This window comes from Camponotus vicinus, unplaced genomic scaffold (genome assembly GCF_025532165.1).
Source record: "Camponotus vicinus isolate PSW18456_S1 unplaced genomic scaffold, iyCamVici1.0 SCAF_13, whole genome shotgun sequence".
Classification (NCBI taxonomy): Eukaryota; Metazoa; Arthropoda; class Insecta; order Hymenoptera; family Formicidae; genus Camponotus; species Camponotus vicinus.
This window is the reverse complement of record NW_028141949.1, coordinates 2,533,239-2,546,534: the sequence shown is the minus strand read 5'-3', so window position 1 is coordinate 2,546,534 and position 13,296 is coordinate 2,533,239. Positions and strand designations below refer to the sequence as shown.

The 13,296-nt window shown below is 34.9% G+C and overlaps 1 protein-coding gene across 7 annotated transcripts in view; it reads left to right on the top strand.

Moving 5' to 3' along the window:
* The window catches only part of Msp300 (Muscle-specific protein 300 kDa), a 104,873-nt gene that overhangs the window by 32,925 nt on the left and 58,652 nt on the right, over positions 1-13,296 (top strand). For 6 of the 7 annotated variants that reach the window (XM_083086550.1, XM_083086551.1, XM_083086547.1 and 3 more), the window contains 13 exons: positions 178-466; positions 985-1,504; positions 1,575-2,023; positions 2,147-2,342; positions 2,794-2,868; positions 3,964-4,116; positions 4,533-6,780; positions 6,963-8,274; positions 8,580-8,943; positions 9,125-9,733; positions 9,837-10,622; positions 11,087-12,247; positions 12,493-13,272. In XM_083086550.1, coding sequence (XP_082942676.1) covers positions 178-466; positions 985-1,504; positions 1,575-2,023; positions 2,147-2,342; positions 2,794-2,868; positions 3,964-4,116; positions 4,533-6,780; positions 6,963-8,274; positions 8,580-8,943; positions 9,125-9,733; positions 9,837-10,622; positions 11,087-12,247; positions 12,493-13,272 — 8,942 coding nt within the window. The remainder of the gene's footprint in view (positions 1-177; positions 467-984; positions 1,505-1,574; positions 2,024-2,146; positions 2,343-2,793; positions 2,869-3,963; positions 4,117-4,532; positions 6,781-6,962; positions 8,275-8,579; positions 8,944-9,124; positions 9,734-9,836; positions 10,623-11,086; positions 12,248-12,492; positions 13,273-13,296) is intronic. The other variant, XM_083086549.1, reaches the window with a different exon arrangement.

The following is a 13,296-nucleotide window of genomic DNA, read 5'->3' as shown; positions in this document are numbered from 1 at the left end:
ACATAAATTTTTAAAATTGTTTTTTAAATGATAATTTGATCGATTGGACTTTGCATTATTGGTATTTTCATTTAAAGCATATATAATAAAATTAGACACTTGATTTAATTCGTTCCGTTTAATCATTTTATATTTAATTAATTAATTTTTTTCTTATTGCTAAATTCAATTCTTCAGAATCTGTGGAAGAGCGACAGAAAACGGCTTTGGAGAAATGGCAGAACTTCGAGGATCAGCTGGAAGCTCACACAAAATGGTTCCGTTCCATGGAAGCGATATTCCGAGATCAACAACTTCAACCCACATTGAAAGATAAAGAAGCACGACTTCGCGCATGTAAAGAGGAACGTGAGATTATCGCACGAAAAGAACGAGAGATAGACGAGTTTGTAGATAAATCACATAATTTACTACAAACAAGTAATATTGAACGCATCAAACCGTTGATTTCCCAAGTCACTAACAGGTATGTTAAATTATTTCCAATAAAAAAGTTGCTATTCTTTTCTTTATCAGTCGCACATATGCATATATAAATTTTATTATAATATAAATGGGTTCTGAAAAATGCAATCATAAAATACATAAAACCTAACACATTTTTTAAAGTTCTAGATAGCATCTTTAAACTTCTATAAAAATATTATAACAAATCGATTTTTAGATTAAAATAAAAAATTCATTATCAATTTTCATATAACAAGAATATAAATAGCATTTATTTCCGCAAAAGGGATGTTTAATTTTTTATATTTAATTAAAATTGTTTTAAAAATGTATAAGAAACTGATTTCAACAACATCACAAAACCAGTTTATTAATTATATTGAAAATTTAAAAATCTATTAAAGTCTATTAATTTCGTAGAAACTTTTATCGAGGTGTTTTATTGTATTTTATCTGTTCATAAAAATTCGTATTAATATTTAAATAAAGATATATAATAAAGATAAATATACATACACAAAATAATAAAATTTGTAGGTATCAGTCGCTGCATGTGCTCAGTAAGGAAGTGATAAATCATTGTCAAAGTATCGTAGACGATCATCGTGCTTACGAAGAGAAACTGACAGCCATTGACGTTTGGCTTACACCTCTTGAGAAAAATCTAGCCACTTTGAAAGAAGATGAGATCAGCGCAGATCTCGAAGTGAGAAATTCGCGTTTGCAAGTTTTATTAGCTGAGAAAGAACAGGCTGAACGTCGTTTAGACAGTCTAACATCTCTCGGAGAAAGAATTCTTCCAGACACTTCCGCTCAAGGGCGTGAAACAATTAGACACGAATTGCGACATGCTCGTGAACGATGGGATCGCTTAGCCGAAGGTATCACCGAGCAACAGAAAAAGCAGGATGCTCAATCCTTGCAATGGTTCAGCTATCAAGAGACTATGCAACAGATTCTGACTTGGTTGGATATGATGGAACGTGCCATTAAGCAAGATTCTTCGATTGTGTGGTCTTCTTTGCAGGAAATAAAATCGAAACTACTCAAATTAAAGGTCTGTGTTTATTTGTGTAGGAAAAGGAGAAAGGAGCATTAATTATATTATCTGTGACATTTTATTGCAGGCATTACATCAAGAGATTCTGGCTCACAAACGCATTATCGAAGGTGTTTCCGAAAAAGCGAACGCTCTGGGACAAGTCACCCAAGTTCAACCGGATGTTCATGAAAAAGTCACTTCAGTATCGAAAAGATACGAGAAGCTAATAGATACATCCCAAAAAGGAATATCCAGCTTAGAAACATTACTAAATATTTTCCAACAATTCCATGATCTTCAGAAAGCTTATCAAGATTATCAGAAGCGTCAGTGGGAACGCTTAGCAAATTATAACGATTATACTGGGAACAAAACTACTTTGCAAGCCAGATTGGCTAAAGTTATAGAAATACAAGACAGTCAGAGCGAAGGTGAGATGAAATTGAACGTTCTTGAGGAACACGTAATACAAAGTGCGCATATTTTACCATCTCGGTCACAGGAATCTATGGAAAGAGATTTGGCCAATCTTAGGTGAATAGTAGTTTACAAAAAAAAAGATTAAAAATTATTTGATTTGTATATTTAAGAAATATTTAAAACTAAAATTCATGATTTTTTAAATAAATATATATGATAAATGACTTGTTTCTTTAGATTCGAGAATAAGAAATTTGCTACAGCCGTATGCGATACGCTACATTGCATCGAAGAAAGAATACAACAATGGAGCGAGTATGAAAATTTGTTGGAACGACTACTTGCTTGGCTTTCCGACGCCGAAACATCGTTGAAGAACTATAGCCTGAAAAACACACTCGAGGAAAAGCAGGAGCAGCTTGAAAAGTATCAAGTAAGTTTGGGATTACAATAATGTTGCGTTACAGAAATGCAGTTTTGTTCGCTTTATGCAAATCTGATAAATGTCCCGAATATCTAATAACGAATATTAATTTATTACCTTGTTTATCTCTTATATCATAGAATTTTCTCCAATTTTCATCGATATGAAATAGTACCATAATTTGAAAAGTGTGCACATTTAAAATGTTCAATTTTAATCTCATAGATATAATTGTTTCTTAGACATAGCTCTTTTATTTACCGCACTATTAAAATGTAACTAATATAAATTTTAGTAGTATTAATAATTTACTTTTTTATATGTTCGATACGATAAGTTATACAGATATTTTTGAATCGACAAAAAAAAAGGAAACCACGCCCTATCTACGCTTTTAGCTTCAATCCAAGAGCATAATAATTTCCCATGCACAATGATTCTATATAATAAACTTTCCTAGGAACTACAAAAAGTTGCCGATTCGCAGAACATGGATGTGGAAGAACTAGTTGTACTTGGTGATCATCTCGAACAAGTAAGAAAGTAATGTGCGAAACTGCAAATATTACCTTATAAAAAGGCAAGATTGTGCGAGAAAAGCGGATGATTGCAACAGCTTTACAAAAGGAGGAGTCTCTCCGATATGATTGCTCTTTTCTTTAATCTTTCAGCTTTATAACTTTTGCCAAAGATGGAGGACATCAACGCTTCATTATTTTGCGATTCTATTCTTTCTATTCTATGCGAGCAATACGCACAATTAATGATATGAGATACGATGATATGTCTGTCATTTTACTGAATAAAATCTTTATTTTTCGTCAATACCAATAGATCTCTTTTAAAGTTTGGAAAATTAAAAATTATCTAAATTGTTTTATGACTGTTAAGCACTTCAAATCTAAACAATTATTGATAAATATTCACTTTAAAAGATAGTTGAATCAGATGATCTTTAATAATCTTCAAGAGATTTTAGCCATTGAATTGTTTATTAAAAAATTATAGACAAATGAAAAGCTACATGCAAAGCAAAATTTGAACTGACAATGAAAAATTCCATACAGTTTATATGCATATTATTCTATCCATTCTTTACACATATATATATTTTTAATTAAACAGATTTTTATGCGGAGTCTTGATAACATATGTTAAAATCAAAATCATTGAATGATAATATCTTAAAATGAATATAATCAAATATTTATTTTCCGTATCAAAAAGAATCTCAATCTTTGTTAAATTTTTGCGATCTATTGATGTATGTTTAATGAATATTGCGCTTTCAACTTCAAAATTCGTAATAAGAGAATTTTGTTTTTTGTTGCACGAATGGAAGTAGAGCTTTTTTAGCGCTGAGATTTACATCGATAAGCAATCCTGACTTGGATATAACATTAAACTTTTTATAATTTTTTATATGTAACGCATATTTTTTGTAATAAGAAGATCTAACTCTAAGTGATTAACTTACTATTAAGCAGGTCTCTATTAGACAGCCTCTCTTTTATTCACGCAAGTGAGAAGAGAGTTCTCTACCTTTTGTATATACATAAATTACGCAGAACAATTCTTTAACGAATCTTATATAAATAGATGAAATATACTAAAAGTTTTTTTTTTGCAGTCATTGATCGTGAATCTTCGGCAAAATGAGGCTGAGTTCGATAAAATGAGCGATGATTCGTCAGAATTGATGCAGATTAGTGGCGAAACTAGATTTTCTGTCAGCGTTCAACAAGTGACATCACGTTTCCAATCGATTCAGGCAACTGCGAAGGTAGGCATAATAACATCATCATAAAATATATAAAAGGATAAAGTATAATTATTTTATAATATAATTTTATTTCTCTTATTTAAAATTCCAAATAATTCTATTGGAAAAGTAATTTTGCTTTCTCAAAAAATCATTATTATTAATGTATATTTAATATATAAATAATATATAAATAATGATTTTATCATAATTAATGTTATTTAATTTTATTAAATTGTGTTAAATATTATATTATTTTCTTTTTCTTAAATAAAATTAATATATTAATAAAGAAGAAAAAGAAAAAGAGAAATGAGAGTTCTTTTTCTATTTAATATATAATAATTATTGAACTAACTAACAATAATATAAAATATGCTATGCCAATCAATCTTTATATTTCTTCGTATAAAAATCATTATACAATTCTACTCCAGGAACTCATAAAGAAATGTGAACAAGCGGCCATAGATCACGCCAGTTACTTGGATCGTTACAAGCAATGTTCCGAATGCCTAGCAAATGCGAGAGCTAGTTACCACTCTACCAAGGAAACTGCCAGTAGTACTCGTCAAGAGCTGATGTCGAATGTCGATATCTTGAAAGAACTTTTGTCTCGTCAGTCTTCATCTACGCTTTTGATAAACACCACTGTCGAAGCTGGAGAACGATTGTATCCTACGACAGGCACAGACGGCCGAGAGATTATTCGTCAGCAGCTGCTGGATCTTCAGCAAGCCTTCGAAGAACTTTATGATGCTGTTGCTTCAACCGAACGTGAATTACAAGCGAAGATCTCACGGTGGTCCGGTTTCAACGAATGCAGTGAGGCCATCGAAAACTGGCTGAAGATCACAGAGGCTCAGTTAAAACCAGAAATAGAACTGAAAACTACTCTGGACGAGAAACGCGCTCAGCTACAAATCTATCGCACTATTTTGCACGATGCTCAAACGCATCAGCAAAATCTGCTAGATCTTCGTGACAAGGCGGATAACTTACCCGATCGCACCGACAGAATCGATCAAACGCTGAACAATTTGACAAATAGATACGATATACTATTAAAACGCGCGGCTAAATTCGTGGAAAGATATGAAGGTATAGTGAGCGATCATCAGCAATATAGCAAGTCTGTTTTGGACACGCACGAATGGTTGGATGCCACGCATAACGCCATAAATCTCTGGGGTGACGTGGAGCTGGAGAGAGTGTCTTTACACACAAACCTAGATCGTCTAAAAAATCTGTTGCATAGTCTGCCAGAAGATGAGTCGCGAGTTCAACAAATCAGGTTTTTGGGTGAGAAAGTAATACCCGGCACTTTGGAATCAGGACAGATAAATATTCGTTCGCAGATCGATTCCTCACAGCAAGAATGGGAAGGTCTGATCTCTACCATTAAATTCACCATCGAGGCGTTGGAAAACAAGCTCCAACAGTGGAACGAGTTCGAAACGTTGAAAGAACGATGTCTAGTGTGGATGAAAGACACCGATACAAAGTTGCACGCCATCGATCTTAAATCTACTTTGGCAGAGAAGAAAACTCAACTCGAAAAATTGCGTGCTCTTCAAGGTGAGGTTCGCGCCAAGGAGCTGGAAATCGATGCGGTCGCCGAGCGAGCTCAGCAGCTTCATAAGAATATTACTTCCCGCACTTCCTATATGTCAGAATTGAGTATCAAATACCAACAGATTTCTAGCAAAGTAAAAGAACTTAATAACCGTTGGCATCAATATGTCACCACGCATCAAGATTTTGATACTCAATTAGTAGAGTGCACTACATGGCTAACAGATATCAAAAACAAGTTGGCCTACTGCTCTGATTTAAGTGCATCCTCGCAGAAAGATTTGGAACAAAAGATGGATATCGTGCAAGATCTATTATTGTACAAAGAAGACGGTTTTGCGAAAGTTCAGAGTATCATTGAATTAGCCCAGGCTGTTTTAGCAAATACAGCTCCGGCTGGTCATCAAACAATTAATGATGCCGTAGCGAAACTTCAGGAACAGTGGAGTGCCTTAGCGTCGAAGATGTTAGAGACAAAAACAAACTTAGATGACTCAATAAATAAATGGGCCGGTTTGTTGGAGCAGATACAATCTATCAATAATACGGTGGAATATATGCAGAAGTCGGTTGATGAGATTTCGCAGTTCCAGACGACGATGTCGGAGAAGAGAAGTCAACTGGAACGAATCAAGGTGCTCGAAGAAAAGATTCGTTGCGAGAATATCGAAGTCGATGCGCTTAAATCCAAGGTCAGTGAAATGATTGCGAGCAGTCAGCAAGGTTTGGCTGCCTCGCAGGCCCAGGACATACTTAACAGATTCGACGAACTTTTCGAAAAGATCAAATCTTTATTGGCCGAACGGGAAGAACAGTATAAAGATCATCGTCTTTACAAAGAGGCTCATGACGACCTCATCGGCTGGCTTAGTCGGGCTCGCGAGAAAATACCATCTATGAAGCAAAAATCACTCAGCGATAAGTTAGCGATCGAAAACGCAGTATTGCCACTCGAGAGTTTGTTGAACAAGAAAGCTCAGGGCGAATTGTTGGTAGAGCATTTACAACACACAGGAAAAGTTGCCTGCGCTAGCACCAATCCCGCTGGACAAGAAGTTATCAGGAATGAAATACGAGCACTCACAGAAAGTTTTGAAGGCTTATTTAAAGGTAAAATCATTTAAATAATATTTATATATTATTTAAATAATATTTAAATAATATTTATATATTATTTAAATAATATTTAAATAATATTTATATTTATCACAATTATATTTAGCATTATATGATTATTATTTATATTTAATATTTACAAATATATTAATTAACAAACTTATATTCTGTTGTAGAAATTCAGCAGCAAAAGAATCAATTGGAAGCTACTGTAAGTCAATGGCGTGACTATAAGGATGAATACGAAAGGCTCAGCGATTGGTTACAACAATTCGACATTCTTATTAAAGCTCAGAAAAATGCTCTTTTGCCAAATTTGGAAGAGAAGGAAAAACAGGTACAAGAGGTGAAAAAATTGCGCGATGACTTGACAAAAGGTCAAGAGCAGATTGATAAATTCAACAAAACAGCTGCTGGTCTACTTTCGTCCCATTTAGACACTTATGTTAACAATCAACTGCGGCATTTGAATTCACGTTATCAGGTGCAAGTAAATCTCGTCAAAGATGTATTGAACAAAGTTGAGACCAATCTGGCTCAACATCAAGAATACGAGAATAATCTTGAGAAGGCTAGTGATTGGATTAAGAACGCCAAACAAATCGTACGTCAAGGAACAGAAGCGGCCTCGAGCAGCAGTCGTGAAGAATTACAAAGCAGACTTAACAAGATCCAGGAACTGTTGAGAAAACGCGAGGAAGGTCAGAATCTGGTACATCTGACCGTGAATTGCGGCGAGAAGATCATGAGAAACACACGATCGGATGGTCGTGAGGAGATCAATAATCAGTTGAAGGAGATTCAAAACGATTGGGAGCGACTGGTAAAGAAAATCTCAACCACGAAGGTGCATCTTGAAACGAGTCTGTTACAATGGGCGGACTACAGTTCCTCGTATTTGCAACTGCAACAATGGATCAACGATCGCGAAGCCAAGCTACAGCAGGTGTGCGAACAGAAAGTCTCCAAAGCTCGGAAAGGTTTAGCCGGATTGAGTTCTTTGGCGATCGGAGAAAGAAAAGCGAATTTACGACAGACGAACAGTATCGTACAAGATATCGTGGCATTCGAGCCTATAATTCAATCAGTCGCTACGAAGGCCGAAGATTTGCAACAGGCGACGCCGGCTACGGAAATCTCGATTAAATATGAAACTTTGAGCAAGCAAGCTCAAGAACTGTATGCAAAGCAGAAGGAGACTGTCGAACAACATCAAGCTTTCATCGACAGTGGCAACGAATTTATTCAATGGATACGGGCAGCTAAGGAGAGACTCAGCAAGTGCTCAGAACCTACAGGAGACAAGGAATCCTTGGCCAGTAAAATCACGCAGCTCAAAGTTTTAGAAAGTGAATGTCCCGAAGGCCAGAAAAAACTGGAGAAAGCTCTGGAACAGGGCAATGCCGCCTGTCAAATTGCAGATGCTGAAGATAAAGAGATAATCGAGGAAGAAGTGGCGATTTTACAAGAAGAATATGATAACTATGTGTAAGTAGTAGATGAAATTTAATTCTCTAAAGTATATAAAAAATATATAACTATACATTTTTATTTTATATTTATTTTTAAGTATATTTTTATTTTTATATTTATTTTTATATTTTTATTTTTATATTTATATTTTTGTATTTTTATTTATTTTATTATATTTTTATATTTTTATTTCTTTATTTTATATTTATATCTTTCATACATATAACATATGTATAATAATTATATATACATATATACATATAAACACATGTATAACATATATATAAATTTCATATAACATTTACTAATTTATATTATAGAGATTCATTAAATAACACGAAGAGTTTGCTCGAAGTCGGCATAGTAAAGTGGACGGAATATGAGGATCAGTTCTCCGAAGCTACAGAATGGCTTACGCAAACTGAGCAATTAGTTCAAACGTTTAATAAGTTACAGGACAGTCTCGAAGAGAAGAAAAATGTTCTCGAGCAATTCCAAGTTCATTTACAGACATTGTTTGATTGGCAGAAAGAATTAGATCGCTTAAATATGAAAGCTCAAATTCTGCTGGAAACATGCGCCGATACGAGAATTTCTAACGCCATAACGCAACTCACCACCAAATATAACGCACTGTTGTCTCTCGCTAAGGAAATCATGCGGCGATTGGAATTGCATTATCAGGTAATTGCTACTTACTATGTAATTGTTGCAAATATATTTATGAATTTATATTCTTTCAATATTTCAATTTCTTATAGTTATTTATTTACATATGCTTACATTTTATTGATATAAAAATTATATAAGATTGCGTATGCAGATAAAAAATAATATGTTATTTTATATAAAATATGAATTATAGGAGCATCAACAGCACAATACTTTGTATCAAGAATGCCAAGATTGGATTGAACGCACGCGAGAAAAATTAAACGAATGCAAAAGTATTCCTAGCACATTGACCGAGGTTAACAATAAATTACACACGTGTAAAGCTATTCGACAGACATTGGAGCAAGGGCAAAACAAATTGCGTTACGCTTTGGAATTGAAAGAAAAAGTCATCATGAACACCGAACAAAACGGTGCGGCAAAAATTCAAGAAGACACTGAAAACTTGAAGAGCGAATTTGATAAGTTATTGGCCGATGTCGAAGATGTTAGACAAAAATTGTCAGCGAGAACGAGCATGTTGGAGGAACTCAACAAGATTCACCGACTCATCTCAGATTGGCTGGAAGAAATTGAAGGCAAAGTTCAACCAGAAGATGTCTGCAGAAACGACCTCAGCGAAAAACGCGCTCTGTTAGAAAAATACAAGATCTTGCAAAAAGACATTCATAGTTATGGTGAAACGGTAGATCACTTGAAGGCTCACCTTAATGAAAATCCCAGCATATCGAAAAGTCCTTACGAATTGGCTATCAATAAGTACGACAGCTTAAAGAAACTGATTTCCGAAAAGATTCGTGTAAGTAAAATTTCTTTACAAAACTGTGAACCAAAATATTATAATAATATTTTATATAATGCTAATAAAGTTTTATAATGTAACATTTTTTTCATTATTTTAGAATCTGGAAAATCAAGTCAAGGATCATGAGAAATTCCAACAAGCTCTGAATGAGATAAATGACTGGGTACGTCACACAAAGGTCGAGCTTCAGCAATATAGTGATACTCACGGTGAAAAGGAGCAAATTATCGAACGAGAAAATAAAGTCAACCAAATTATTTCATCCTTACCGAAGGGCGACACTTTGATTTCAAAGATGCTGGAATTAAGCGATGTCGTGATCTCTAAAACAGGACCCGAGGGTCAAGATTCTATCAAGCAGGACATGAAACAGATACAAGCGGATTGGAAATCCTTGCAAGCACAATGTTACGATTCACAACGTACTCTTGCCAACTGTATTTCAAGCTGGTCCCAGTTTACGAACGCGTTAGATGGCATGAAGCGATGGATAGATAACTTCCAGAAGAAGATCACTGACGAACAAGCTAAAGACAATAATACTCCGGATGATTTAGAACGTTGCAAGCATTTAATGGAGGAGGCGATTAAACAGAAACCAATCTTAGAGGACTTTAATGATAAATGTGAAGCTTTGCTGGAGATCAGTGCTTGCAGTTGGGCTCGAGATAAGACGGTACAATTACAGTCGGCATATATGTCTCTTCTAACTGAAGTGCAAGGGCTCGTCTCGAAAGTCGAAAAGAATTTGGCGGATCATACCGAATTCTTGAAAGCCAAAAAGGAGATGGAAGATTGGCTACGCACGGCTTACGGTTCAGTAGAAGATTGCATCGGTGTAGGAGACACGACTTGGGCAAAGGATAAATTAGAAACCTTGAAGGTGAGTTATCTCAAGCAATATAATGTATAAATTTTTCTTAAATATTTAATTAAATTTATATCATATTTAATTATATTTATACTATACTTAATTAATATTATACTTAATTATATTTAATTAATTATATTTATACTATATTTAATTAATATTATATTTAATTATATTAAATTAAATTTTTTTCTTAAATATTTGGCTAAAGAATATCTTACTAATTGCAGTAAAAAAAGTATCATATAAATAAATTTACAATTGTATATTTTTTCTGAGAATTGCAGACTTTAAAAATTGAAAGAAAATATTTCTACGTTACATGTATAATTTCCTATCAGTGATGAATGAAATATATAGGATTTAAGGAAAAAAATCAAATATTTTAGAAAATAACTTATGGATTAAATAATTAATACGCTTTTGTATTGTAATATTTATTCCAAATTAAATGTGTATAATAATTTACGCAATAGCTGGTTGCAACACGCATGACAGGAGGTCAACATCTATTATCAACGTTGCAAAATGCCTTCACAAAGGCAATTAACATAGCTCTTCCAGAGCAACAAGATCAATTACGATCGGATATGGCTAATCTACGTTCTAGTTGGGAACAATTGAGCATAGACCTTAATACGGTGCAAGCGAAAGTAAAATCGGTCTTGAGTCGTTGGGAGGATCATGCAGATGCCCACGATAAATTTGCAAAATGGTTAGAGGAGAACGAGAATGTTGTAAGAAGTTTTTCGGACACAAAGGGCGAGTTCAGCGAGATGAAAACAATGCTCGAACGATACAAGCATATTCAGGAAGAGGTGTGCGATAGAAAATCCGATTTGGATCACTTGATGGCAGAAGCAACGGAATTATCAGAGTGGGCAAAGAATGACATGATATTGAATGAAACGAAACAATTTCTAGATCGATGGAAGGCGTTAAGCGATCTTGCCGATGAGAGGAAAAAGTTAATAGAAAACGAAATACAGGAATACAATACGTATCACATGGCTCTACAGGAAACAGAAAAGTGGCTATTGCAGATCTCTTTCCAACTAATGGCACACAATTCTCTCTACATCACCAACAAAGAACAAACAATCGATCAAATCAAACAGCATGAGGCGTTATTAACTGAAATCCAGAACTATCAAGAAATATTAGAGGAACTCAAGCTGAAGGGTCACAGCCAAATAAATCGATATGTTGATGCGAATCCCGCTATTAAATCGACTATAGAGACGCAATTGCAGAATGTGCAAGATAGTTATAATTCTCTGTTAAATACCGCTCTGCAAATCAAGAACAGATTAGCGGAGTCTCTAGCCAAATTCCAGGAATACGAAAACATTCTGGAGAGCATCATGAAAAACCTGGACACGTATGAAACGGAAATGACTCAGGAACTAGATGCTCCACTAGATAGCTTGACTTCTGCCGAGCAGAGCCTCGAGTCTGCTCGCACTTTGCATAACAAATTGCAAGCCGAGAAAGCTCGATTAGCATTAGCAGTGGAAGCTTGCGAAGCTGCGGCGACATGTGTTTCTAGACCCGGAAGTCCTCTCGATGCTCCACCTATTCAAGTTCCTGCGAGGGAAGTTGAAGTTAGAACAAGACTCGACGATCTCATCGATCAGGTATGCATTTAAATTTATTTATTAATCAATAATTACTAACACAATTAATAATTAATAATAAAAATAATTAATTAATTCAATGAAGTCAAACATATTTAAATTTCCGCGATATATAAGTAAAAATATATAAATAAGAATGTTTTGTATCCAAGATCTTTGTATTAGAAAAATTTTCTATTTAAATCTATAGTATTTTTATATTAATTTATTTCAAATTGATTATTTTATATTTTTAAAATTGCCAGATGCAAACACACTTAGCAAATGTAATGAAAACTGTAAGCGAGCTTGAGGAACAATCACAGCAGAAAAAGGCGCTTCGTGCTTGGATTAATCAGCAACGAGCACTTTGTGCCGAATGGAAATCAAGGCCGGCAAAATTGCGAGCGGAGGCTGCCCAGGCCGAATTACAAGCGATGAATGAGTTACTCACCAACGTGTGTGAACGTCGCACTCGTGCATTAACAGAATTATCGATTCAAGATAAGGACCAAGATATCGAAGAGGGCTTGAATAAACTAGAGGCCGAGTTGATCGATGCCATCGCAGGAAAGCAAGCAGCGCAAGATTTTATTCAGAAATACAGATCGCAAGTGCAGGATATCCAAGGATGGTTCGATAGTCTGTCAAAAAAAGTCGATGTAATTGAAAAAGGTAGCGGACTAACTATCGATCAAAAGATTTCGAATCTCAAGGATATCACGGCTGAATTCGAGTCACAGGGGCCAGAGAAACTGGCAGAGATCAAGAAACTAGGTGACCAGGTAATGGATTCGGTCAGCAATTTGGATTCTCAACAGATCGAAGAACAAATCAAGTCAGTGGAAAGACGCTACGCGGATATCAGCAAGAAACTGCAAAGAAAAGCTCAGATTCTGGACATGACAGTGCAAGGTATCGAAGCAACTAAGCGAGAAATCGAGGAGAATCGCGAATGGATTGAACAAAAGAAGCAGCAAGTGAAGATGCCCGAGCTGCTTGGCTTTGAAAGCAAGCAGGCAGAAGAAAGAATCCTCGCTCTCAAAGTAAAGAAACTTTATTTATTATTC